This window comes from Anas acuta, chromosome 2 (assembly GCF_963932015.1).
Source record: "Anas acuta chromosome 2, bAnaAcu1.1, whole genome shotgun sequence".
In the NCBI taxonomy this organism is placed as follows: Eukaryota; Metazoa; Chordata; class Aves; order Anseriformes; family Anatidae; genus Anas; species Anas acuta.
In genome coordinates, this window is record NC_088980.1 from 102208311 (window position 1) to 102236187 (window position 27877).

Consider the following 27877-nt stretch of genomic DNA (forward strand, 5'->3'; position numbering starts at 1 on the left):
CTCTAATTATACTTAGTCTGAGACTCCTGACATTTTCAGCTTCTTTTGTGCTTGCTTTTCTAAAGTCAAAAAAATACATGAAGTGTGAGGCAAAAGAAAGTGTAAATGCTTAATCTGTTGTATTTCTGTATTTATATCACATACATGTCTTTTATATTGAGTAAGAAGAATTATCTGCCATGTTTTGAAACATTGTCATATTTTCACTTTGTGCAGCTTATCCCAACTAAACCTGAACTTTCATAAATAAACAACTAATAAAATCTTTAAATTGTTACTTACGACTCTCCATAGCCAAGACTGTGATATTATGAACAGCATTCGTTTCCCTGTCCAAAGACTTGGCAGTTGTAATGACTCCACTGTTGGCATCAATATTGAAATACCTCTCAAGGTCTGTGTTTCGATCTATTGAGTACCTAGGTGAAGAATGAATGAAAACTTTTGATTTATGTTCAATTAAAGCTTGTAGAAATGTTTCATTGATTTCTCATTAGAGAGAAAGTGTTTCCATTGTTTCCCCATTTGGGACTTGGTTTTGTCCAGTTTCTCTAGGTTATTAGCAGAAGGAAAGCTGTAAGCAAAGGCAAGACCACACAGGCAGTGACCTATGCTGACAGTGTCAGTCTCCATTACCACAGTGACCTGTTAAGCAAGATTATAGGCTTTCCCCTCTCTTTTCTATCACCCTCTCCATTGTAAAGCAGCTATTCATTTACTTATGGAATAGCATCCTACTGAGCCCAAGCTAACAAGAAGAAGAGTTGGAAGTTTGCTGCGTGGCTGTACCAGTAAGGCATGGATCCCATGGGGGCTGACAGCCTGAGCACAGTTTTCTATCAACAGCAATAGAGCCCCTGAGTCACCCAGAGCTGCCAGGGCAGGGAAAAGAAAAGAAAGATAATGTAGACTAAGTCAAGGGATTGTGTGTCATCACCTTCAGCTCCCAGTGCTTAACTGTCATTTGACAAACACAGGCTTATGCTCTAGACTCTTTGTCTTAGCATATCTTTTGCCTCCAAACTTGTTTTAGGAAGGGAGAACTAGCTCCTTAGCAAATAGAAAATTGCATAAGTGAAAAGGTCAGACTTCCTGTGGGTATTTTGCTTATATCCCTTTTGAGAGAAAGGGATAGTTGATTAGGCAGTGTTAGATTTAAAACTATAGTATTCTTGATATTTGGCTTAATATTGGGTCAGATTCTTGCAGTGTCATTTAGATCATTTAGATCAAGTATTTCAGAGCACTTCCCTACACTCAAAATGAATTAAAATGTCTGAGACCAAGTTTGATCATTACAATTACTGTCACACTGATGATATATTAGATTATTGATATAGCGTTAATCAAAACCTTTGAACAATGTGGAAGGAAAGAATAATGGAAGATAGTGCAAAGACAGGACTTCCCAGACATAATGATATGACAGCACTATTTGCTTGTTCTGTGTTGTAATATACTAGCTTCTACTCTGCTGTATTGTGATTATATCTAACCCTCCTGGCTGCAAAATGTCTAGAGTAGAGACTTGTATGCATTAAGAATTGCTTTACTGCATTATCTCACAGTAAGAGAAAGGCATAAGGAGTCATAAAAACAACAGTAATAGAAGTTTTCATGGATTTAAACTCTCCCTCTTTCACTTTTCTTCTTCTTTTCTAAGTAAACAGTAGTTTTTGTTTGTTTGTTTGTTGTTTTTGTTGTTGTTGTTGTTTGTTTGTTTGTTTGTTTGTTTGTTTTCCCCCTCCCTTGTTTTGTTTAGTTTTGATAAGGTTCCCCTGGGGAATATGCCTGTTTCCTCTGCTATGTAATCAATCATGTCATGTTCAGTAGTTTTGATTCAATCTCTTGCCAGCCTTTACATTTCCTAATTATTAACACTGTTACTACATAACTTGAAAATTCAAAGGACTTTCTTAAAAACATAGTAAGAAAGAGAGAAAAGGGGAAAGTAAAAGAACAGAGAGGGAGAGAGAAGTGAGAAAGAGGCTAACAATGAAAAAGAATGCACAAAAAGAATAAAAGAAAACAATAAAAAGGACAGAAGGAAAGGAAGGAAGGAAGGAAGGAAGGAAGGAAGGAAGGAAGGAAGGAAGGAAGGAAGGAAGGAAGGAAGGAAGGAAGGAAGGAAGGAAGGAAGGAAGGAAGGAAGGAAGGAAGGAAGGAAGGAAGGAAGGAAGGGAGAATGCAAGAGAACAAGCTATGTAAATTAGACAACATATTGTAGTGAAAGAAGAAAAAGTAGTTTTTATGCATAGGACCCAAGCAGTTATCTTTAACTTTTATTTACAACTACTGTATCCATGTTGAAATTCTGAAAAACTATTTTAAGCACTCCTAATCCTTTAATTCCTTGTGGCCATTAATACTTGAAAATCTTTGAGCTGCAGGAGTTTTAAATCCTTTATTTAAGGTAGTTCAAACACCAATAGTTCTCAGGTCCATATAAAATAACTTCATTTTCTTTTTGTTTATTTCTTTCTTTATTTTAATTATATTAGTATTTTAATTATTTTAGTATTGTCAAGACATGGTTTTAAGTTTGTCTGATCTTGCAATTGCTACACTTTCAGAATTGTAACAAACCAAAAATTTTAATCTATCAATATAATCCAATGTTTGGAATATGGAGCACTTATTTATAGATTAATAATTTAAAGTTCTTAAGTAGATCATGAAAATTATTATGCTTTAATCTTCCTTAACACATTCCATTTTTATGCATCTGGTCTGTGATTTACATCACAGCAGATGCAGGACATCTTTAAATTATATAGTTTGTCAGTAGCCCTGACAACATATATAGTAGGTTCACAAGCATAGAGATAAACTTTCACTATTTCTTATTTTCATCTCCTTCAAATTCCAGACAACTTTGAAGCCGAAGAAATCTAGATGTCTGTTAAGCTTGTGATATAGTATTTTTTTTGATGCTGAAATTCTAAAAAATAACCAAAACTTGGCCAATAAATTCATCCTTACACAGGAGTCAAAAGCATAGAGAGCATAGACTTAATTTATGGAACTGGATTTAATCCTACTCTAAATGGTTCTGCTAAACCAGATATTATACACCAGATGCTAACATCAGTGCCAGAAAACACTGCCACTGTAAAGAAAGAGCTCAGCAAAGATAAATTTCACAAGTGAATCCCTGCCAACCAATCCATCTAGGACTTGTTTATACATGATAGGAAGCAGCTATTTTGAATCTGCTGCAAATATATAATGAAAAAGAGGGAGAGAACACTTGTATCACCTCTAGGAGTGAAACATATGCTTTATTTTTACAACTGAAATTGCTGCTTCAGAAATTACAGAGCTACAGTAGACTCACGAGTTCATATTCAATACATGAATGTAAAAAGTTAGCATCTCAAAAAAGGTGACATCTAAATGAGTTCTGTATCTGTGAAGTTTTTTTCTATGTATGCTCTAGATGAACAATAACAACAACTGAACCTTAGTACTAACATTTAACTGTATTATTGTCCTACTCCTGAAGATGTTTAAGTTCTCAGAATTCCCCTGAAGTCATGGGCTCCAGACCCTTCGCATTTTTTTTTAATTATTTTTTAGCTATTAGAATTACTATTCTGCATAACAAAACTAACAAATAATTCAGTATTTAAATTAGTGTTTTAATTTAGGTGATGTGTCTTTTTCTCTGAACTTTTTCTCCCTAAATACAGACAAACATAATATCAATATATATTCTTTTGTTGTTGTTTTCTACAGGTTCCCTACGTTCTTGCACATTATATTATAGAAGATATTTATTTTTTTTTCACACAAGACAAAGGAAGAAGACCTTGAGAATTTTTATGTTTCTCTAGTGTTCATATCTCTTCCCTTTCAAACGGAAGATATTTGGCTGCAGCAGAACTTACAAAAGCCAAAAGAGCCTTTAGCCATCCTGGCAAATACAGGAGGTCATGTCCTATCCATTTCTTTCACATAAAGAGTTTGTAGCAATACATTTTCTCTGTGGGACATCAATTCTGGTTTACCATGTCAAAGAGTCCTATTACTTGCTTGCACATACTGCACACATAAAATGGAGAGAGAGAGAAAGAGATTTTCATCCTGATTGTTAAACAGAACATAATTTGTTATAGAAATGTTATAAAAAGATATATAGATTTATTATAAATATGGATTCTTTCTAAATTTACAAATAAATTAATATGTATAATAAGGATTATTTTTGCTTTGTAATTCTGAAATTCTAACTTTCCTTATTTATTTATTTATTTACTTAGTTATTTTACAGACGTAAATATTTTTCAAAGGTTCTGCAGTTTATGAGTATAAAATTTAAAATATGCAAAGTCTTAGAATATTTCATTCTCCCTCTGTAAGTGCAAAAAAACAAAACAAACAAACAAACAAAAAATCTAATTGCTTTCAGTGCAAAAAATCTTCCATCACAAAACAAGCGCTTAAAAAAAAAAAAAAAGTTAAAAAAATAAACAATTAAGAAGTCTTACAAATTGTATCACGGGAGGTTTGGATTGGATATTGGGAAGAATTCCTTCATGGACAGGGTGATCAAGCATTGGAAGGGGCTGCCCAGGGAAGTGGTGAAGTTCCCATCCCTGGAGGTATTTAAAAGACAGGTGGACATGGCCCTAAGGGACATGGTTTAGTAGGATTTAGTAGGATTTAGTAGGATTCAGTAGGTCAGGTTGATGGTTGGACTTGGAGATCTTGAAAGTCTATTCCAACCTAGATGATTCTATGACTCTAATTACCTGACAGGACTATTTGAGGCATCTGGATCATGGGCTGCTACAGTTCCAATGATAGTGCCAACCTTTGCTGCTTCAGACACCACCATGGAGTACAAACGTGAAGTAAACATAGGCGGCTCATCAACATCTTCTACAATTATCTTCACTGTTGTCATGTCATTGAAGGGTCCAAGACTCAGGAAGCGAGGATCAACATGCATATTGGCTGCTTCTATCCTCAGGGTATAGCTTGTTTTAGCTTCAAAATCCAGCTCCTATACAGGTAAAATTATTTGGAAATTTTATTACCCAATAATATTATAGCAAAAATATACTCACTCACAACACTCAGTGAGTATAAAATGAGATTTTCCATTTGTATTCAAGCAATACTTTTGATTGGCAAAACATAGTTGATGTCTCTTTTTTCGGCTTTCTCAAAACACTGGCTTTGTAGTGTCTTGCTCAGTCTGATCTGACATAGCTTGAATGACTACTGTAAAATGATGAGATAATAAAGTCATTTTTCATCAGTGTATTAGTATTTTTAAGAAAATCTATAATTGCCTAAACATGTTTGATTTTGTAGAAATACGAGTGGGATTTTCAAGAATACTCTTAATTCCACTATAATTATTCCTAGCAAGCATTTCCCAATAATTTAATGGGAAGGACAGTTCTGAAAATTCTGCCCTGTGAATTAAATTATTAACTCAGAATTCTCTGAGTTAATACCAAAACTTTGTGTGCCATCTTTGGGAACCAAATTCTCTTTCATTACTTCATTTCTGTGAATGAATTCTCTTTATTTGTATTTTTCTAAGGTAATATCAGGTACAATGTGCCATATAACCCAGACATGATAAATCTATATAATATTCACTAGTGAAAACACCTCTTTCAGAAAACTATGGTTTTGTTTTGCTTTGTTTTGTTTTTGCATAACATTGGCACTATAAACTATTACTCCCAAATTCTTATAAGTTTGTGGAGAAAATATGTCAATCAATTCCATGACATTGCTTATATGACAATATTTTGTATTTAGATACAGCCTGGAGATTCATTTGTTTTATCTGTTAAACATATTTTTTTTTTTCCATCTTCATTCCAATTTAATTTTCTTTGATTAAAGTAGAATTCCCTTTAGAATTAATACTGCTTTAGAGTTAAAAAAATAGCCCCCGGAACTCACGGTATATCTGTGATCTGGATAACGGTAACATTAAAAAAAATGTTTTGGAAGCAAAAAGTCTTTTTACCTCACAGGTAATTATTGAAGGAAAACATCATATTAATATTAGAACTATTTACCCCACTTCTACAGTCTTAGTCTGTCAGTTTGCACCAAATGCCTGGCTAATTATTTCTTTGCAATTCCAAGTTTAAACATTAAGAACAACAGACCCAACTATTTCTAAAACTGCAGTCTAATTACTCAACTGTCTTTTCAAACTATGTTTCCAAGTGTAGAAAACAGATTTTAGAAGTGTTTCTGCAGTTTTGATCCTGAGCAAATCATAAGTATCCGAAATGAGCCTGCAAAATAATCTGAGAGTATCCACAAAACATTCCTGTATTCACTCAGAGGAGAAGCAGGGTGAAATACACATCTATTGACCTACAAATACAAGAATATAAGTTGTCCATAGAGTTACAGTAAAATAAATCCCAAATGAGCATCTTAAAGTCAGTGATTAAGCTGACATTACACTACATCTGTAAACAGCCTGGATTTAAAAATGAAAAATGATTGCAACATATCACATTTGGAAACGTACTGAACTTTTGTAATATCTATGTGGCAACAAAAGGCTTTTCTGAACAGGAATGCTTATGATCCTCAAGATATGCAAGCACTTACTTCCTGCATTGAATCAGAGATGAAGTATCCATAGTTCTCCAAAAAGGGTTATGCCATAAAAGAAGGGTCTGGATACTGGTCAATACTCTATATACAACTGGTCAGTGTTTACTACTAAAGGATGTTGATATTGTTTTGAATCTTAATCTTTGTTTTACATTTCAATACAAAATATGTCCTATGGAACACACCTTAAAGGCATAATGCAAATGTACTGTGATATTAGAATGATAAAAAAATTCTCAGAAAGTATACTGTATGATGATAAAAATGAAGCAATGGATATAACCAGATAAGTGGAGAGGTTAAGGAGAAGAAAACCAAATGCAAATATGTTAATACTCTTCTCACTTTCAAGTGGAAACATTGAACTAAACAAACGATAACCTGAAGAACTTCACAGACAAAACACTGAGATTTGATGAATAATAATAATAATAATTAAAAGCCTTATATATATAAAAAAGTATATATTTTTTGTTACAATGAACAAAAATATATGTCCAACTTCTGTACGTCTCTTACATTGCAGGCAAAAAAAATCTATGCTGACTTAATTTTTATTAGAAACTAGTGTTTTCAAGTGAAATAGAACAGTATTATATATAATATAACAATATTATACAGTACTCCTGATTCTGCTTATTTTATTATTCAATTGAAATTGAAATGTGATATCACATGCCATTTATTATTAATCTGCCCTAGATGCTTCAAATAACATTGTATAACTGAATTACACTATAAAAAAGTTGAACCTGTGGTCTGCTGCATGAATATTCTAAACTTGGATGTGTTTTCTATTGAATAAAAAGGATGAATTATTAGTGTTAATTTCTGTTAACACAAAACTAAGGAGTACCCAACACACGGTAAATTATGAGGCAAAATAAGTCAAATAGTGATGTTTCCACTTAATTCTTCTTACATATATTATGTTTTGTGACTCCAAAACAACAATTTAGTACTGCATAGCTAGACTGTGTTTCTTTTATTTTCTTTCCTTTTTTTTTTTTTTAATTTTATTTTATTTTCACATTTCCCTTCTAACTTTAAAATTGCATAGGGTGAAGAAGGGAAGGCCACTTTGTTTTCATTAATCAGTAATATCTGTTGAAATTGGATGATACAGAAATTTTTAATCAAACATGAAAATCTTGGCAGATACAGACAAGATACTTTCTAATGACATGCGAATGTCAACACCAAAGTCATCCTAAGGAAAAAAAAAAAAAAGTTTGTGAAAATTTTGAATTAATGCAAAATGTGCGTAGAGCAAATTATATAAAATGTATTTTTACAGTCTAAGACCAATAGTGAAATAATAATTTAAATGAAAATTTTGCAGACTTCATATTTGAGGTCTCCATATTGATTTTAAAAAGACTAAATTAGAGCCTTTGTTTTTAATTAAAAGTCATAAAACCATTTGTTTTCCATGTGAATTCTTACCACAAAGCTTACATACTCTAAGATCATCATATTTCATTCTTTAATATAGAAAGATATAATCTTTTATTTGACTAGAGTACAGGAGTGTTAGACTGGTAGGGAATACACATTCAGTAGAAAGGCTTTTCTTCACTGAGAAGGATGGAAAACTAATGACAGTGGAGATGCATATTTTTAACAGGTTTGTTTCACCTTCTCTAACTTAGCCACATACATCTGAGAAAATTGCGATATGCTGCTTCCTGTGAGTGAAGATTCTTTTAGGGAAGGAGTCAGCTGGTCTCCTTATGAATGTTTTTCACCAGCCAGTAAAAAGAGTGTCTCAAGAACTGGAAGATATAAACATTTGCTTCCAGTAATGAATCCTGCCCGAGGATTCCCTCAGATATTCTCTGGAACCCAAAGCTGCTAGTAGTTTACAAAAGCTCTAAGGTTCTCTGTTCATACAAGACAAACAAACAAAAATATATAAATCTAATGTATGCATATATATGGTGGGGAACAGTTGGTGTTTAGAAGAGGAAGAGAATGGATGGGCAAGGCAGGGGTTGCATCATCAAATGGTGTAGAGTTATAAAAGGGCAGTACTGTTGTCTGTTTCTTAGTTCTTTGCAGCAGAGTCTGTTTGCTGTTGGGTTTGACAATGACTACAAAAGCTAAAGTCATCAATCTCAATCTCTTCCTATAAGATACACATACTTAGATCCTATGATGAGTAAACAGGTATCAATATTTAATGAAGAATATAATCTGGGAAAATAAACAAAATCTCTAAAATATTGTTAGCATGCAAATGTTCTTGACCTACAGGAAATGTTTAGACATTCCGTATAAAATATAATGAAGATATTACATACTACAGACACTAACAGAAGACTGAAAAAGTAAACTGAAAAGATCTCCTTTTTTTCTCTCCTTATCTAATTATCACTGATACTTGTTATATAGTGAGCATTTTTTAACTGGCCTGTGAATCATATCTTCATTATTTCCTGCCATAACAAAAGCACAGATTACAATAACAGAATAGCAAGTCAGCAGCTTACAAATCACTACATCAACGTTGAAGGTTAAAAGGAAAATATATACTTCAGTTCTTCAGTACAGTGAATAGAGCTTGACAGCTTCATTAATATCTGTGTATTAGTGTTATCTGATTAGATCTTGTGCAGGATCATTCATCATTCTCTCCTTTTGGGGCTCTCATGTTTACTTTCTGTCTTTTTTTTTTTTTTTTTTTTTTTTTAAGGGTGAGAATTTTGTCCTGTCTGAATGAAATTACAAAACAAGTCACCTATATCACAGAGACTGGATATGAAGTTATCTTTCACAGGAAGCCTATTTTAGAAATGTTCATTTTTTACTGTATGGTAACTTTGTAATAATGTACCTTACAGAGGTGAAAATCCCATTTTTAAGCCCAATTGAGTTTTTTTGTTTTGTTTTGTTTTGTTTTTATTGAAAACTGCATTACATCAAACAAATGAACATTTTGTCTCAAAGGAACCATGGAAGGCTCAAGGTGTTACATTGTAAACTCTGATATGGAATTGAAAGCAAATTTTCTAGCTGAAAAAGAAATGTTAACACTAACAGAAAGATAGCTTTTCACTCAAAGGCTTACACATAAAACATCCATATTTATAATTGCAAGTATTACTCTTAGAATGAGATCAGGTTTTAGAATAATATCTTAGTGTTTGTTTGTTTGTTTGTTTTTGTTTTTTTTATGCGTACATACTTTGCAACTTCTTTTCACACTTCTTCATATAACATTCAAAGTGTTTGATGATATTGGTGGTCAGGCTGTGTATTGGGGGGAGAAATTAAGACAATGTGAGCAATAACTGTGTAGCGGAAAATCTTGATGCTGGTCACTTGCTACAGTAAGACATGACAACCCTCTACAGAGTCTTCAGACATTATTTTTATTATTATTTTTTTAAATCGAGTCTGCTAAAATTTCTCCCTAGGCTTCAAACAGCTTGAATCAGATCTCATAGCCTTTCAAAAAGTTACATATAATGCACATAATAAAAATATACCTTGCACACTTTTGTGTGCAATTTTTAAATACCACTACAACTTCAAACACCAAGTAAGTAGGAGGATGCATATTATCTATCAGGTTTTATCCTACATTTTTTTTGACACTCATCTATTATTATTACTGAGGTCTCACTGTAGCCTGCAACTTTATAAAGAAAGTGGAAGCCATACTTATACGATGCTTTTCTCAATGCACTGTTTTTAGGAATAGTGTTTTGGAAACTCCAAACAATGGGGTCTCTGTATTCTTGTCCTTAGTAATTAAATCAAAAATTCCATTCATGGGTATTACGATCAGAATTCTGTGAACAGTAATCCGGAATTCACTTTGAAATTGTACACACATAGATTTGCAACACTACAAAATTTGTTCTATTAATTGATTAATCATTCACTTCCATAAATGTTACTTCAATTCTAAGTCTGCTGCTGCAGAGAGACTAATCCAACAGGTTTTTTTGGTTTGTTTGTTTGTTTGTTTGTTTTATAACTCCAATATCTGCAGAAAAATTGCACATTTTTTTCTAAACACCCTCACCACTGTCAAATGAGATACTGCTCGTATGTAAATGATTTGCGTCCTTTCTAACAGAGCATTGATAGCAGTATGTTAATTACAAATGAATTCACAGGAAGGAATTGATCCTACTCTACAGATGGAAAAACTGAGTCACAGTGTGAATGAGGATAAAATTTTCAAATACTTCTAAAGAATATAAATGCCTGATTCCATTTCAAAAGCTGTACAAGAAAATTTTTCCAAAAACATCACCTAAGGTGGATGTTTTACTAATCCTCCTTAAATGTAACTTAGACATCTAACTGAATTTTTCTTAGGAATTTACCAAAGAGAATGTGTCTATGGGGTGAAGGCATAAAAATAAAGAAATAGTCTGGGGCTACAGAACAGCCAAACTCTCCCACTGATCTTTGCTTATGGGTCCCATTTACTTCTTGTTTATTCTAGCTTATGAAAAACAAAGACTTTTTTTTTTTTGGTATATTTTTAAGTTGGAAACAGAGCATGACATCTTAAAAACAGCTTACATACTTTTATATGCCTTCTAGATGCATACTGCATATATTACTTGCATGCACTTTCAGTTAATGAGTTTAGTTAATGTATTGTGGTAGAAGTTTAGTTTTCCTTGAATGAACTTAAGAAATTTGCTGCAACACATTCACATTAGCTTCACATCTCATTCATTTAATTCATATTCAAGCATGCTGACCAGGACATAGGAAAATAAGGTGTCTCAAGTATAAGAAGAGCCATAGAGCAGCAAATTATAAAGTGCATGCATGTTATTCAGTGATAATGAATAAGGTAGCACAATTCTCTTTACTCTTTGGAGGGGCAAAGACCAAGTGGAAGAAAATACAGAAAAAAGCATTCATTCTTTTTTTTTATTCCATATTCTCAAGGGAATTATTATAAGAATATCAGCCTATTGTAAAATTATTACCTTGAACTAAGATTTAGGCCAGCAGCTTGTATATACTGACATTAGGCAATAAGCAGCAACAGCATCAGCGTGCTCAAGAACATTTATATTCTAGTCTTGCCATGGCTATAAAAATTATGAGCAACTTTTATTCTGTTTAGAGAAAAATCCATCCAGAATAAACCACAAAAGCCAAGCTGATATCTGAATTTAGGAATGCAAAAGAGATAAATGAAACAGCATACAATTCATATATTGATTAATATCACTGAGTATCACTGTTAGGATAAAATAATGTTTGTTTCTTTGTTTTTCTGACTTCTGATTTTTTTAAAGTCTCTGTGTTCTTCCAGTACAGAGAAGAAACGTGTTTAAATGTGCATGAATAAATAAATAAATAAGCCAATCCACATCTCATTCATCAGACTTTCATGCCAATAGCATGCATTAGTCAAGGACATTGTAGACAAGTAAGCTTGGGAAATACATACAACATTATGTTTACATAACATTTTATTCATTCAGTCTCTATCCTTATTACATCTCTTTTTCAAACTTGTTCAGTTTTCTGTATTTATATATATAAATGCATTGTTTGAATTTTTATTTTGCCAATCCTTGGGCATTTTATTTCATATTTCATCCACTTGGAGAATACAAAAATTATACATTTTTCACCAAATGCTTAAATCTTGTTTCTTTCTTTTTTTTTCTTTATTTCTTTTTTTCTTGTTATGAGTTAAAACATATTTTTTAACATAAGTTAACTAGTTTTGGGGTCAGCGTTTCAAATTTTTTCAAAAAGGTTATCTAGGAACAGATCATATCCTCAGCTTGTGTGTGGAACTCTGTTAAGCAAGTGCCAACTTTCTCCACAAAACCTAGCACAAAAGTGGATGGAGTAGTGCCTCCAGCTGCCCACGTATACTGACAGTGATTTGGATGTTTGGCTTCTTGATTTGTATGTACTATTAGAGCAGAAGTACACAAAATTAAAGCATGTATTTACATTTAGAACGGAATCACACCTTTCCAGAAGTCTGTGCAATGGCATTTTACTGCTTGATTTGGATGCAGAAGTGTTATCTAGACATATATGTACACATGAGTTTAAATGAAAGGCACACATTTGGAGGCTGAGCTGTTTCTCAGTATCTCAGCTGACTTTAGTAGCATGAAAAGAAAAGAGCTAATTGCACTCAGAGGTGTACAGAACATCATGTGCCAGATAGTAAAATGTTTAGGCAGTTTCCATGCTACAGTTCTTCCCTCATTCCTTACTGAAAAGCACACATCATCATACAAGGATAAATTCTACCTGACTCCATAGTTACAGAGCCTATAAAGTTAGGCTCTGTAACTGAAATTCATTTAACCTGTGTACACTTGTTAATGGCCTTCCATGTGCTTGTTCCACGTGCTTCAGAGAAGAACAAGATGTCTCATAGCTACTGTGCATGGGATCTTCATTTTATTTCTTCCCTCTAAGTCAATGGTCTCTGCCATTTTATTTGCAGGTTTAGTAGGGAAAATATTTCAGCCTTGAGCAAGACTGGAATTTCCCTGGAATTCAGTGGAGACCTAAGAGGACAAATAGGTTTGGGAGGTGCCCCTCAGTGCGGGGACTCACTTTCAGGTAAAACAGGGGAAAGGTAGTTAGTAATCTTACAAAAATGAGAGAAACGTAATGCTGCAGAGGAGAAAAATAAATAAATAAATAAAATTAAAAAAAAAGCCTGAATTCTTGTATCTACAGCATTGTCCACTAGATTTAAAAAAGATTAGCAAATGGTTATTTCACTGGGTCAAAATTTGTTAACTTCTTTAGTTCAGTCCAACAGCCATTTCATAGAGCATTTCTCAGAACAAAAGTTCTTTACTGAAAAAAACAGTTCAGCTCCCTAATGGAAATGATAGAAATAATAAATGACAATTATTTAGCTCACTTGAATCAGGAGAGTCCCAGAACAAACACTGTGACTACCAAAACATAAAATTTAAAACATTCTTATAAGCTCCTAAATAGGACTGTTGAAGCCCCCAACTGATTCAGTGTTGCACACTGTGTCACTTGATAAACACTCTCTCTCTCTAGAATGGGTATAATTCTTCCAGATCTTTCCTCAAAAGCCTTAAATGAGTGAGCTGAAGGAGCCACATTTAATTTGGCTGTTGAACAGAGTCAACTAGCTTTTCATCACTTGTATTTCAAACATTTTAAGCAGAAATTAGCACAGTATGCAAGAAGTGTCAGACAAATGCTTTTGCCTTGAAAAAAATGATTTACTTTACATGTATTAGAGCCTGATCTTTCAAGGATGCTGAACATCCTACATTTGCTCTGACATCTATGGATGCTTACCAGCTCTCAGCAGGTGTTCAGGGTATAAGAGAATTAGCCCGTTACTTTGCAACATCATGCAGTATTAACTTATTTCAAAAGAGAAGTGATACTGAAATTTATATTGCTTTAGAAAGAAATCAGTGCACCAGGAGAAAAAATAATGAAAATTGGTACATGAAATTTGGAGAGATTACAGAGTACCTAGGCAAGAGAAATCACTTAGAGGATTAATGTAATTGTAACAATATGTCAGAATTCAGTAACATGGCTACACTTAAAATACTAAGTCCCACATTTTAGAGGATGATTAATAGCTTAGAACAGTTAGGACCATAGCTTCAGTGTAGTCATTGTCAAACATTCTCATATTAAGAGTGTGAAACTTTAAGACATCTTGTTCTTCTGTCTAAGGTTTTTTTTGTTAGGTTTCCTGTTCTACTCAAAATTGAAAATTTATGCCAAAATATTTCAGCCCACTATTATTTTGGAAAAAAAGATACTTTTTAAAATGTGTTGCAGTACAGCAAGAATGCTCAGTTTTAATATTTTATATAAACCTGATTTTTCTGTTTTAAAATGCTAGTTATTTAACTGCATATATGGAAAGCTGAAATAAAATATTTCTTTAAATATTTCTTTTTTTTTTTTTTTGAAATAATATTTTTATAGTAAGTTATCTTGTAAAACAGCTAGTCTTACTGATACGTAATTTTAATATAGATTATGTGTACTTTCTGGACAGAACAAGGTTGACTAAAGATAATTTGATCTTTGTTTATTTATTTATTTGTTAGACTTGGGATATATTTCAGATTTGGAGCTTACATTTTTAATGTCTGATATATTTTTCACATTTTCTATTTAACTGAAAAATGATAGTAAAATTGACATTCTCATTCAAGCTTGTATGTTCTGGGTCAGACATAAACTAACAAGCAAAACAATAAAACAAAATAACCCTTGCCAAAAAAAAAAAAAAAATCACAATAATTTTCACTGTAAGGCATTAGAAAGCTCAGAACCAGGTACACATACATGCATGGTGAAATTCAGCAATGTAAACTCTTACATCAGAAAAGGGTTTTAGAAACAAACAAACAAAAAATCACCTTCACAGTTCCTGCCCTTATCTTGCCCAGACCCAAGCAGAATCAGTGAGAAAAATGAGACCTACCTTCTGAATGGTGATGATTCCTTCCTGAGTGTCTTTGTCCACAGAAATTTTAAATACTCCCAAACCATCACCATCCACAATCTTATACTCCATTTCAGCATTGGGTCCCACATCTGCATCTGCAGCTTTTATTCTGGCCACCACAGAAGCCACAGGTAAAGACTCTGGGACATTATATTGATATGATCCTGTGAAATTTAGAAGTTTAATAAATTTATAGTTTCCTGAGACTGCAAGCTAATATATACATATATACAATATATATTGTATTATATATATTCTTCTGTATTCATGCATCTGAGTATTTATTCAAACTACCAGAAAATATTCTTCTGTTTTAATAGAAGGTTTGGACCTTCTATAGATGGACTCTAATTTGAGTACTATGGGTACTCATTTTTTTCTACAAAAATTACAAGACAAAGATGCATGAACATCTTTACACACTTAAATGTAAGTCATGAGGCAAATGTCTGCAACTTTCCAATGAAAAAGATGTTTTCCTTCTTTATTTTCTACAAAAGAGGAAACAGAAGTAAATATATCAAATGAAATTAATATAGAGACACTACTTTATAAACCTATATCTGAGGGGAAGGAATTCATAGGTGGTCTTGCAATGTTTCACACGTCCCTGAACTAGAAATAATGAGGAAGTAAGTGGTAGAAACAAAGACTTGAGCAAAGTTGAGTTAAATAACTTGGCTGCAGCATTAAAGATTAACTTTGTGCAGTGGCCAATTGCTGGCTGGCTTGAGGCGTGTGTCTGAGGGTCTCTAATTTGGGTGCATGGGCAGCACATGGGGCTATGGGAATATATATGTAGTGGAGAAAATGGCAGTAAGGGTCTCCTGTTCAAGAGCCATCGGGAGTCCATGACTTTCATCCCTTCATATATCTTGGTAAGGCAATTTACAATCTGAATATGACTAGAAACTGAGATATATTCTTTGACAATAAATGCATCATCTGCACTCTTGAAAATTCCAGCTTTTTCATTCAAGTAGAAAATTATATATATGCTGTCAAAAGGATATCTGAATGCAGTCAGTAGCCGATAATATCTTCAACTTCAAAAATAACTTGTTATTCTATGATTACTTGAAACAGTTAATGGTAGGAAGCCTGTTTTACATTGTTGTAGGTGAAGCTGGAGTTCTTCACATTATTTTTGTGTTATTTTGCAAGGACATTATAAGATCATGTGATTTTTGTAAAATTATCCCAGACAGAATGTTATTAATAAACTGGTAAGAGAAAACAACTGTGTATTGCTTTCTCCCGTTGGGATGAGAGCCACCTTGGTGAAAGAAAGTAAACTGAGGGAAGATGAATGTCCAGCTCTTCTGTGATTAACTTCTTATGAAACACTATACACGAGAGAAATCCTGCTGAAGTTCCAAAGGAATATGAAAGATTAACAGTCAAGAAATTAAGTATCCTGAAGTCCAACTGGAAAGAGATAAAGATCTGTTAACATGTATATTTTGTCTTTTTATTGGTAGTGAAGAAGTAAAATATTTTAATAAATGCACCTACTTCATTTCATATGCTTTAAAATATATTAGCTAAACAAACAAAAAAATAATATTCCAATTTAGTAGTAGTAGCAATAATAACATTATTGATAGTAATATACATTGCTGTCAGTGGTTCTCAAAGTATTTGACATGGAAGTTGACTAATTTTATTCTTTGTTTAGAAATAACAAAATATATAAAGAAAATAGCAATGTTTAGAAATAATTCCAAAATTCAAGTAACTTACGTCGTGGAAAGCGGGGTGGGTTGTCATTTACATCAGTCAGTGTGACAGTTACAGATGTTGTTCCTGATAATCCACCATTTTGCCCAACCATGTCCTTTGCTTGAATAACTAGTAGATATTGATCCTTGGCTTCTCTATCCATATTTGGAAGGGCAGTTTTGATTACACCTGCAGTAAGACAAGATATGTCAATGGCTGCAGAAGTAAATATATTGCCGTGAAAGCTGAGTTTGCCTTTAAATAGTAGCAGCAAATCAATGACTGGAAAAAAAAAAAAAAAAAAGATAAGAAAAAACACTAATAATATTTTACTAGGAACTGAACTTTCATACTACAAGCTTAATTGAAGAAGTAGTGAAACCACTGAAAACCACATTTTATTTATTTTTTTTTTCAGTTTGTGTTACATTGTTTGGGTAAAACATGACCATGTTTTCAGAATATCTTCTCCCTTAACTGCAAAGTTACTCAGGTAACACCCCCTTCCTTGAAAGATATCATCTCCACTCTCTTACAGCTAGTAAGAATAGCATATTCTGTACTCGCTTTCAAGATTCCAAGTTCAAGATTCATTTTACAATGCCCAACAGTCATTCAGCACATTAACTCTTACAAATATTGATATCACGACACATTCTGCATATATATGCAATTATCTTATTTCACCAAATATTTGCTTTAAAGATAACTACTTCTAAAGCATTAACATAATTAAGATACCTCTGTTAAAGAAAATATTGTTATATCTGAAATAAAGTTTTTGTTATAACCATTTGATTATCTGCATACAATTTGTAATTATTTGATTTGAAACGAAAACCAAAAGAAAGCTCCATGCTTCCTCCTTTCAGTTCTGTTGATATAGATCAGAAAATAAATACTCTTTCTCAAAACCTGATGACTTTATGAATATTTCATGTTCAGCACACAGTACAGCTGCTAACTCTGATTTCCAGAGAGGCAGCCGCTTACTCCAGCAGCACTTAGCGTCAGCAGTAAAGGAAACATAAACAATCTAAATAAAGGAGAGGCACATTGGGGCACATATCTCTGCATGTGATGTTTGCCGAATGTTTAGTTACAGTTTTATTTCTTTCTTCCCTTCTGAATTCAGGACTTTCCATTAATCAACTCATGGCTGAAACATTTACTTCACAGACTGCCTGGCACTATTTCACCCCTTTTACAACATATTAAAAAATACAGTTAACATACAATTTCATAACTTTATTGTCTCTACAATACTTTTCCTGGACTGCTTGTTTTTCTATCATATTTAAATTGTCAAGCAGTGTTAAACAGTCATTTGGAAGCTAATTATCAGGCACACAGGAAATTTCAGTATTACATCAAAATCAAATAGAATGCAAACATTCCAGTCTCAATCTTTAAAGGTTCTGATTTAGCAGAAAATACCATATTATTGGTCAGGGACTGTTTGCAGTCATTGTGACAATATACATTGTACATACCCATAGAAAGCCAAAAATAAAATACTATGTATCATATCTTCTTGTGGAAAAAAATACTATATTGAGGACAGATTTGTTGTAATATGAATATGTTTATACTGCTTATTTATGCAAATTTAGATGCTGTTAAATGGAGTGTAACTTTTTGGTCACAACATTAGGATTCAGGTCTGTTTCCCAACACATTTTTTTTAAATGAGAAATAGAGTAAATAGTTTGTTTCTCTTTTGCCTCAGCATGTCCATCTCTGAAATGGAGATTATAATTTCTCTCCATGCATGCTAAGTAGCAAATTTTTTGCTAGAATAGCAAAATCATTTAATTTGGAAAAGATTTTCAAGATCACCAAGTCCAACCATCAACCTGACCTACTGAGTCTCATCACAAAGCCAAACTTCCAAGGGTGGACACTCCATCACTCCCTGGGCAGCCCCTTCTAATGTTTTGACCAACATCCCTCTGAAGAAATTCTTCCTAATGTCCAATTTAAACCTCCCCTGGTACAAGCTGGTACCATTTCCTCACATCCTATCACTTGTCACCTGAGAAAAGAGACGAACACACTCCTTGCTGCAACCTCCTTTCAGGTAGTTACAGACAGTGTGAAGTTTCCCCTCAACCTCCTCTTCTCCAGACTTTGCAGCCTCAATTCACAGAATCACAGTCATAGAGTGGTTTGAGTTGGAAGGAACCTCAAAGATTCCAAGCTCTCTGCCATGGACACCTACCACTGAATCAGGTTGCTCAAAGCTCCATCACACCTGACCTTAAATACATTCAAGGATTGAGCATCTACAACTTCTCCAGAACACAACATGTTCCAGTGCCTCATCACCCTCAGAGTAAAGAATATCTTCCTAATTCCTAATCTAAATCTACACTTTTTTAGTTTAAAGATTACCCCTTCTCGTATCACTACATTCCCTGATAGAGTCCTTCTGGTTTCCTGTAGGCCCCCTTTAGGTACTGGAAGGCAACTATAAGGTCTCCCTGGAGTCCTGTCTTCTCCAGGCTGAAGAACCCCAGCTCTCTCAACCTGTCTTCATAGGAGAGGTGTTCCAGTCATCTTCATGGACCACCTCTGAACTCGTTCTAATACATCCATACTTTTCTTGTGCTAGGGGTCCCAGAGCCTAATGCAGTGCTCCAGGTGGGGTCTCACGAGAGCAGAGCAGCAGGGAAGAATCACTTTCCTTGACCTGCTGGCCACACAGTTTTTGATGCAGCCTAGTATATGGTTGTCTTTCCAACTTTTCCAACTCCTTTCTGAATTTCATGTCAACCAATATCCCCAGGTCCTTCTCCTCAGGTCTGCTGTCAATCCATTGTACACCCAGCCTGTATTTGTGCTTAGGATTGCTCCGGCACAGATGGACCTTGCTCTTTGCAAGTTCATGAAGTTGAATGAACTTCATGAGGTTAAAATTCCCCAAGTCACTTTTCATAAGTCTTGTTGTCTGGTTCCTTCACCAACTTTGTTGCTCTTCTTTGCACACAAAAGACCAACTCAATATCCTTCTTGTTGTGGGGGACCCAAAACTGAGCAAAATATACAGTTAAATGGGCAATTTTTATTAAAAAAAATAAAATAATATTAAAAAAGGAATAAAGATTGTGTTTTCGTGTGCCTGAAAATACACAATACATTTTCACAAAATTTCAAGAAAATAGTAATTAAAAATATAATAATTTGTTTTGAAAGTGACAGAAGGATAATGTATCAGATGAGGATGGGAAGTACAATGATTTCTGGTTCAAACTAGTGAATAAAAAATACATTTTCCAGTCTGAAAAGTGAAGGAGTGAGGTGGTCATGCCATAAATCTACACTTTAGGAAATCTGGTGAGTAGGTGACATTTGGACATTTCCATAACAAATATCTGAAAACAAAACAAATAAAAACAAACAAATGAAGCAAATGTTCACAACATCTTGAAATTTTCATTGTTCAGAAATACTGAAACAGGCAGTAGACCAGGGAGCTGGTAGATTGACAAAGATGTAAAATTTCAGTTTCAACAATATAAGCTTATCAAATTGCTCAGATGTGTTAATTTTGTGGTATATTCAGAAGAATAACAGAGTAAAAGATCAACAAAATCATAAGGTATTCAATTAATCAAGAGATCACATTAATAAATTCCTAGCAAATTTTAATGCACATGCTTTTTTTTTTTTTTTTTTTTCTCAGCATTACTGTAGAGAGAGTTTGTGAAAAGTTACCTGTCTTTGGCTCCACAGAAAAGTAAGGTTGTCCTTGCAATATGCTGTAAACCACTCGGGCACTGTTGCCATAAGTAGGATCATCTGCATCAGTGGCTGTTACTTGAACCACAGAGGTACCTGCAAAATGTTTAAGGAACTATTGTACATAAAAGATCCATGCATCTGAACTACATGCAACATGCAGTTCCAATGGAACAGTGTGAGGTGTCTTTTTCACAGCTGTTCATCACTTCCATGATTCTGCCTAGAATATAAGGTTCTTTTTGTAAAGCAATAATATTAATCGTTATAGAATTTGTTCTTCCTAAATAGTCTCAGAGTTTAACTCACAGTAACAGAAACCACATCACTCAGTAGTTCCCCTCTCTATTTATAAATTTGGTTGGTGGAGGGTATATATAAGAACAAACTTCCAATGAACAGTGTTTTAAGCAATGATGAAGCCTGAAGTATGGTTGATAATTATGCCTGAAATATGTTATGAAATATCAAGTATGAAATATAGTAACAATTTCCCTTTGAAGAGAAGTCCACATATTAAAATTATAAATTATGAGTAATACAGATTCAAATATAAGCATATTCACATAAATTACATATTTTAATATTTATAAATACACACATATATATACAAATTAATTTTAGTCTATAACATTACTAGCCCTTTTATACAAGAGAAGACTGAAAAGTTTCTATTTCAGCTCAGACAACAAACAAGTGAGAGATACCTCCAAATAAATAAATACCTCCAAATAAAAAGTACTCATTTTCCTCTGTATCTACAATGTTTCAGTAACACGAGGTCATAATCTGCTACATAAATATTTCTTTAGGATAAATGTCTGTATGTTAACAGGAATAAGAAAGCAACATATTTAACTGGTTAGCAAGAAGGGTGTAATTTGTGAGAATGTCATTCAACATCCCTCTCCTATTTATTATGTTCTCTATGTAAGTTACCATTTGTTTTTGTTCTGTACATGATGTACACTCTGAGTTCAGAATAAGCCAACACATGGGAGCCAGGGTCTTGGCTGTGGTCACCACCTTTGATAGGTGGAAAGGATTATTATTTCTCACTGGCAGATTGTCTGGAACATTGAGACCTTCTACTCAACAGCCCAAGGACCCATTTGGAGGTTAGGTTGCAAATTAATATTGTAGCAATTTGGCAGATGCCCAGTGCAGATCTTCAGCTGAGGATCATATTCCCTATTAAACTGGATTTAGAAACAAGATTAGAGAGAAACATTTGTTAAAAAGAGTGTTCGTTTTCCAACTGAACACATTTTTGTTCTGTGAAAATGAGAGCAGCAAATCCAGAAATCATTCTTTAAGAACAAACTGCCATAACAAGTGACCAGGATGAATTCAACATACATTGTACTCTGGTTAGTTTTATTTTGACTTACTCAGGAAAGGATGAGAGAAAGTTCTGAAATAATTCATGTTTAGTATAGTATGTGCACCATTCACTCTCTTTAGTTTTTCTATTCTCAGGTAAGTAGAAGATCGTAAATGGGTCTTGGGATCAGGTTGAAGGTTCGGAGAGAAAGAGGATAAAATGATGCCCTTTATAAAATGGTACAAATAACAAAAGATGAGATTTACTTGAATGAATTCTGACCAGAAATCATCTTTCATAAGATAACTTTATTCATATATGACCTAACTAACCCACGTTCCTGACCTCTCTTCCTAAAGTATCAATGGCAAGGCATTATGTTTGAAATTCTATTTCAAATGTATTTTTTTTCTCTCTCTCTTTCTAATATTTTTGTACAGAGAGAAGGTCCCTCTCAACCTGAAATTTCATGTGCAACTATTAAGTAGATGGGAAGTTTAAAAAGAAAATTGATAGTTAATCCATCAAGTCGTTTATCAGTTACAGGGCTTAAAATACATCAATTTTCTGTTCATCATTAAGAGCTTTGATTCAGTATGTCAAACTGATTTTACAGATTACTTTATAATGTTATCCATATGGAGACCTATTTTAAATTTTCCAGAGTCTCTTAAGCTTTTGAGTACAAAGGTGTCCTAATGACTATTTGACAGCCTGTGTTTTTTGTGAAAGCTTACCACATTTACACTGTCTCTAAGCCCTGACAGTGAAGCTTACGATGTCTGCAAATATTGGCGAAAGTTCTTATAAACCTCAAGGAGCTGTGCCTTTGCTCCTTGTTCTTGGTGCTTTCAAGGACTTCAGACCAATAAAAGATCAAAGAAATTACAAACTCTGCAATCTCATCACAGAAATCCTGCAATCTTGGAAGGAATTGTTTGTTGTAAAATATCTACTGATGTGGCAAGCAAGACTTCTACATTCTGTGAGATAAGTAAAGCCAGTATCTGAATCTAATTGGTTCTCCCCTAAACTGATGATTTTACCTTTCAAACACATATATCTACAAGAAACAAAACCAAACAAACAATCATACAAACAAAATTAGGCAGAAATTCTAACACCAAATATTTCTGCACTCATCCTGTTTGACTGTAATCAGCAACTAGAAAATGATGATATTTTCCTAGTCCCTTTACGCTTTTTTTTTTTTCTCAAAGCTCATGGGAAAGATATTTTTTAAACAGTTACTATTATTATTTCTTTGAGATTTGTGTTCAAAAAACTGAATTTCCAGAAATTCTATGTCCAGAGGGAGATTTTTGCACAATATATTTAAAAAAATGATAATAATATAGGCAATCTAACATAAGGTGTTTTAACGATGTGAATAGACCTACTTTTAGGAGATCTGTTGCAAGGAAACATAATACACAGAAAGATCAGTAGAGATTTCCAGAGATATTTTCCCAGAGGAAAATTTCTCTTGAAGAATAAGGATTCCTTAAGAGGATCAACATTGCAAGAGATGTGTTCCTTTACTGAAATTGTTCTTCCTGAACACTTTCCCTGACCTCACAACAGAGGCAAGCAATTATCATGTAAGTGTCCAAGTAATGGTGGAATCAAAGGTAACATGGGACAGTCTACAAACAGAACCACATCTTTTTTTCATTTAATGAACTGGTTGGTGCTGTAAATCTATACTGCAGCATTGTTCAGAGCCCTAGATTGAGGTAGAAACAGGACACTAACCCTATCTCAAACCCATTAACGTGCAGTTATAGCCTGTAGCTTCACAACTTCAACTTTAAATATTTCTCGTAGTTTGTATATGATACAGGCTGAAAAGACAACGGACATTTACTGAAAAATCATGTATTTTCCTCTTGGATATGGATTTATCTACAATTATCTTTCTATACAATAGTCTAGGGCTTTGTAGCAAAGCTACGATGTCAGTTCATCTAAATGAATTCTACATAAAGCCTCTTCATAAAGTTTTTAAGCAATTGCAGCAAATATTGAGGGAAAATCTGTGCTGCTATATGGATGTTCCACATATTTTGCTATTGATGATATAGCTAATAACACACTGGCTTCTGCGTGGATAGCACAGACTTCTGTTTTGTTGCTTTTATTGTTAATGGTGTTTGTTTGTTTGTTTGTTTGTTTGTTTTGTTTATCCAGAATGTTTAAGCTGTCATTTTTAACCTAACCTTTAACAGACACTAATAGATATCACAATATAACAGTTATCTCACAATATAACAGTTATCTAAGAACTTGATGTGTTTAAGTTCTGATATGAGGCAAAAAGAAGAGAAGAGGTTCTTTTGTTGAAGGCACCCAGAATTTAGAATTATATTTATACTTCATTTTACCAGTCAAGATTCACAGAGGTGTCGGATGTTGCAGAGATCAGCCTTTTCTGTGATAGGATCAAATAAAAGTGAGCTGAGCTGGTTGAGCTAGTTATTGATGTTGTTTTGAGATGGAGATACTTCACAGGGATCATTTTTAAATCTCTAGGTTTATTGTTTTATTGTTTTAGAAACCTCTCTACAGAGTTTTTTTGTTTCTTTTCTTTTTTTCTTTTTTTTTTTTTTAATTGTTATTGCAGTGTGTAGTACTTGATCAAAGTTTTAAAATAGATTTGTATGAGAAATGTGTGTTACTTCAGTTTTTAACACTGGTAAAATCATTTAAGGGAAAATTGGTTTCCAAAATTAGATGAATTTAACAAATACAGATTTTTGAAACTACACAAGCCCTGAAAAATAGAATTTTAGCCATATTAAAAAATTAAATCTAGGCAGACAGTTACTAAAGATATGGACTATTATAAATTAATGATGTATAATATGCGAAACAATTCTATGATGGCTTCATATTTCTAAAGGATAGCAGTTTCTACCAGAAATACTAAGCAACATTATTAACAAGGTATCCATAATACCTGCTTAATCTCTAAATGCAATTACCTAGCCTGGATTATCTAGTCTGGTTTTGCTCCACAGCTTCTGGTATTTCTGTGCTTCTGCCTTTGGGCTAGATCTGGTGCCATAATACCTTGACAGTTTTTCCCCTCCAAGAGCACAAAGTAGGAGGCACAGTACCTGGAAGCAGGTTCTACACTCATCCCTCTTTAGTCTGCCTTCACTTGGGAAAAATCCCAAGATTGGGATCAAGGTTGGATGAATCACTTTTTTTTTTTTTTTTTTTTTTATAAATATGAAGTTTTTCCATCCATCTCAATCAGATATAACAAAAGTAACAAGAAAGAAAGGCATTACTTGTGTTAGGTAATAAGTAAGGCTGTTCATTCATATGTGCGGAGAGTCTAGAAAATGAAACAAAGCCAAAGCTATGTTGTTCATTGGATTTTTTATTGCCAGTTCTCTTGGTTATAAGCCAAATGGGTCTGTCTCACTTCAGCTGTTTCTGTGTACAACATCACACATCCCAGGAATTCTCTTTTAATACTCTTTTAAGTGTGATTGACAAACTTTTTCTTTGAAATATAAAACTGCCAGATGTTTTTAAGTAAAATGACTACTTAAATATATATGATTTTCAGATAAGCCATATCTTTGAGGGTTTTGCTATGAATAGATTTATAAGCCATCAAGATATTTACCCTATTCATCTTAATCAGTATAATTGGACCAGACCCAAATATAATTTGAACCTGACCCAAAGTCATTTAAAATAACAGAAAATATTGACTTCAATTAGCCTTAGATAATGCCCTAAAACATTTGCCAAATATAATACAGAATCATTACATTTGCATAACCATCCTTAAGGTTAAAGGTGATAGTTCTAGCTTTATAGTTAATTTGGGTTTATAATCCTGTGATCTCTTTCATTTTGCTAAATATCCAATTAAAAATCATTGTCGTAGATATAATTTCATGCAAAATTAGGAGAAAAATGTACTTTGTTTCGCCTCAATATCTTACAAATGCTCTGAGTGGTTAATTAAAAGTTGTGTTATATGAATAAACTATGGATCTATGTAACTACGTAAGACAAGTGCCACATAAGCACTTCATGGTAATCCTTAATTTAGTAATATTTCAGTATTCAGTAGATGTGTGATAGAAACACTGAAGATATTTTAAATGTACAGTTCCAGGAAGTTCATGAAGATGAAACTGCCCTGCCTCAACACAGATCTTAGAGACTGCACAAGGTACAGTTAATGATAATTTTGTACAACATTCTACCTAAATTGAACATATATTTCGTGCTGCTGTCCGTATGGGATAGAATTTCTTTCAAACACTCATGTGGTAAAGATTCATCAAAATATGCAAAACCATCTCATTTTGAAAAACAGTCCTTATGTCACCCATTGTTTATCATGCGCTTCCCAAGAGTTGATTCCCAATGTGTTTTTGGAACAAATGGAACATCTGTGGGAGGCTGGGGCAAGGATCTGTGTGTATAGGCAAACCCCAGATATTTACAGAGTCGTTCATATGTCAATATATCACTACAGGACAGGAAAGTGATAACTCCTCCAAGAGGGAAATTAAGAGATATTAAGAGATATTATTCTTAAAGGAGAAGGACAAAGGTGTAAAAATCTAGTTATTGTAGCATTCTACAGCTCACAATCAAATCCTAAAACAAAATATCAATTGCTCTCTCTCTCTCTCTATATATATATAGAGCATGTTTCTACAGTGCTAACTATAGGTTTTAGTCTTATATTATCTGATTATTTTTGCCAAGTTCAGTAGGCAAAAGTTCTCATCAGTGTATCACAATATCATATCCACCCTAATGCTGCTCAAAAGCTATGGTGTCCATCCTTCTTTCCACGGATGCTACTGCTTCTTCAGCTATTCACATAGTGTTTGAGTGATAATGAATAAGATGTCTATGTATTTATTCTCACTGGTTAGTAAAATAAATAAATAGAAAACTCATTAACATAGTTTTACTAATATTCTGTTGGCTCCTAAATTGAGATTTAAATATAAAAGCAGTGTTGACGAATGATTGTTGCATGGCACACAGGCAGGGAAGACTTTATTTTTTTTCTATTTTTTTTCTTCTTTTTTTTTTTCCTCTCTCTATCTCTAATTTAGAGGCATTGTTCAACGTCCAAAAATAAAAATAGAAATAAAAATAAAAAATTATTAAAAAAAGTATTGAAAACACTCTATCAAATTCTATATTGGCAGCTTACTTAAGAAGTCACTTAAGTACTTAAGTGTCAAATTTTGCTATGGTCTAAAATCAGTCAAACAAAGACATTCTTACTTTCAATAACCATAAAACTTTCTTAACCTGAGGTAGGAATTCCCATACATGTATTTCCACTGACATAGATGAAGTTCTTATGCTTTTTAATGTCACGCTTGTATTTAGAACTTGAAGATATACTAAAATTCAACAAAATGTCTCTGGGCAAAATTCTTATCTGTCTTGAATCAGACAGGTTTTGAAGGAACACAAGCACCTGACAACAGATAAACATTTGTTCTCTCTAAAATGAAGAGATGGCGTATTTGATGTTGAAATTCTTTTATAATTCAAAGTCAGGAATAGAAGCTTCACTCCTTTTCTAACAGAGGGTCTGAAGCCTCTAATAGCTATTCTTCCCTGATTCTACTGGAATTTTATCAACTACCCCCAGCTGTACCCCAATATCTGCTACTTGCATTTATTTCCCAGAGAGCTGGATTTGAGTATTAGAAAAGATACACAATAAACTGTTACAAATATATGCAACACTTACCAAACTGTTATGCATTGGTAGGAATATGAAGAATTTGTTAAGAACAGACTTTATCTGAACAAAATGATATATTATCACTTGTAAGTACCATAGCATAAGTGTGAAACTTATTATTGTTAATGAGAATTACAAGACAAAGCCTCTGGGCACTAGAATGAGAAATACATCATAAAATGCTTATCTGAGTCCCTGAATAGCTATTTGAGTTTCACAACATTTTTGAGGGGTAAATCTAGTATGCTATTTTCAG

The 27877-nt window shown here is 33.4% G+C and overlaps 1 protein-coding gene across 2 annotated transcripts in view; it reads right to left on the minus strand.

The window, feature by feature from the left end:
• The window catches only part of LOC137850895 (cadherin-7), a 97259-nt gene that overhangs the window by 28024 nt on the left and 41358 nt on the right, over window positions 1-27877 (minus strand). For both annotated transcript variants that reach the window (XM_068671412.1, XM_068671413.1), the window contains 5 exons: window positions 20525-20644; window positions 16829-16996; window positions 15062-15249; window positions 4755-5008; window positions 283-419 (listed from right to left, as the gene is read on the minus strand). In XM_068671412.1, coding sequence (XP_068527513.1) covers window positions 283-419; window positions 4755-5008; window positions 15062-15249; window positions 16829-16996; window positions 20525-20644 — 867 coding nt within the window. The remainder of the gene's footprint in view (window positions 1-282; window positions 420-4754; window positions 5009-15061; window positions 15250-16828; window positions 16997-20524; window positions 20645-27877) is intronic.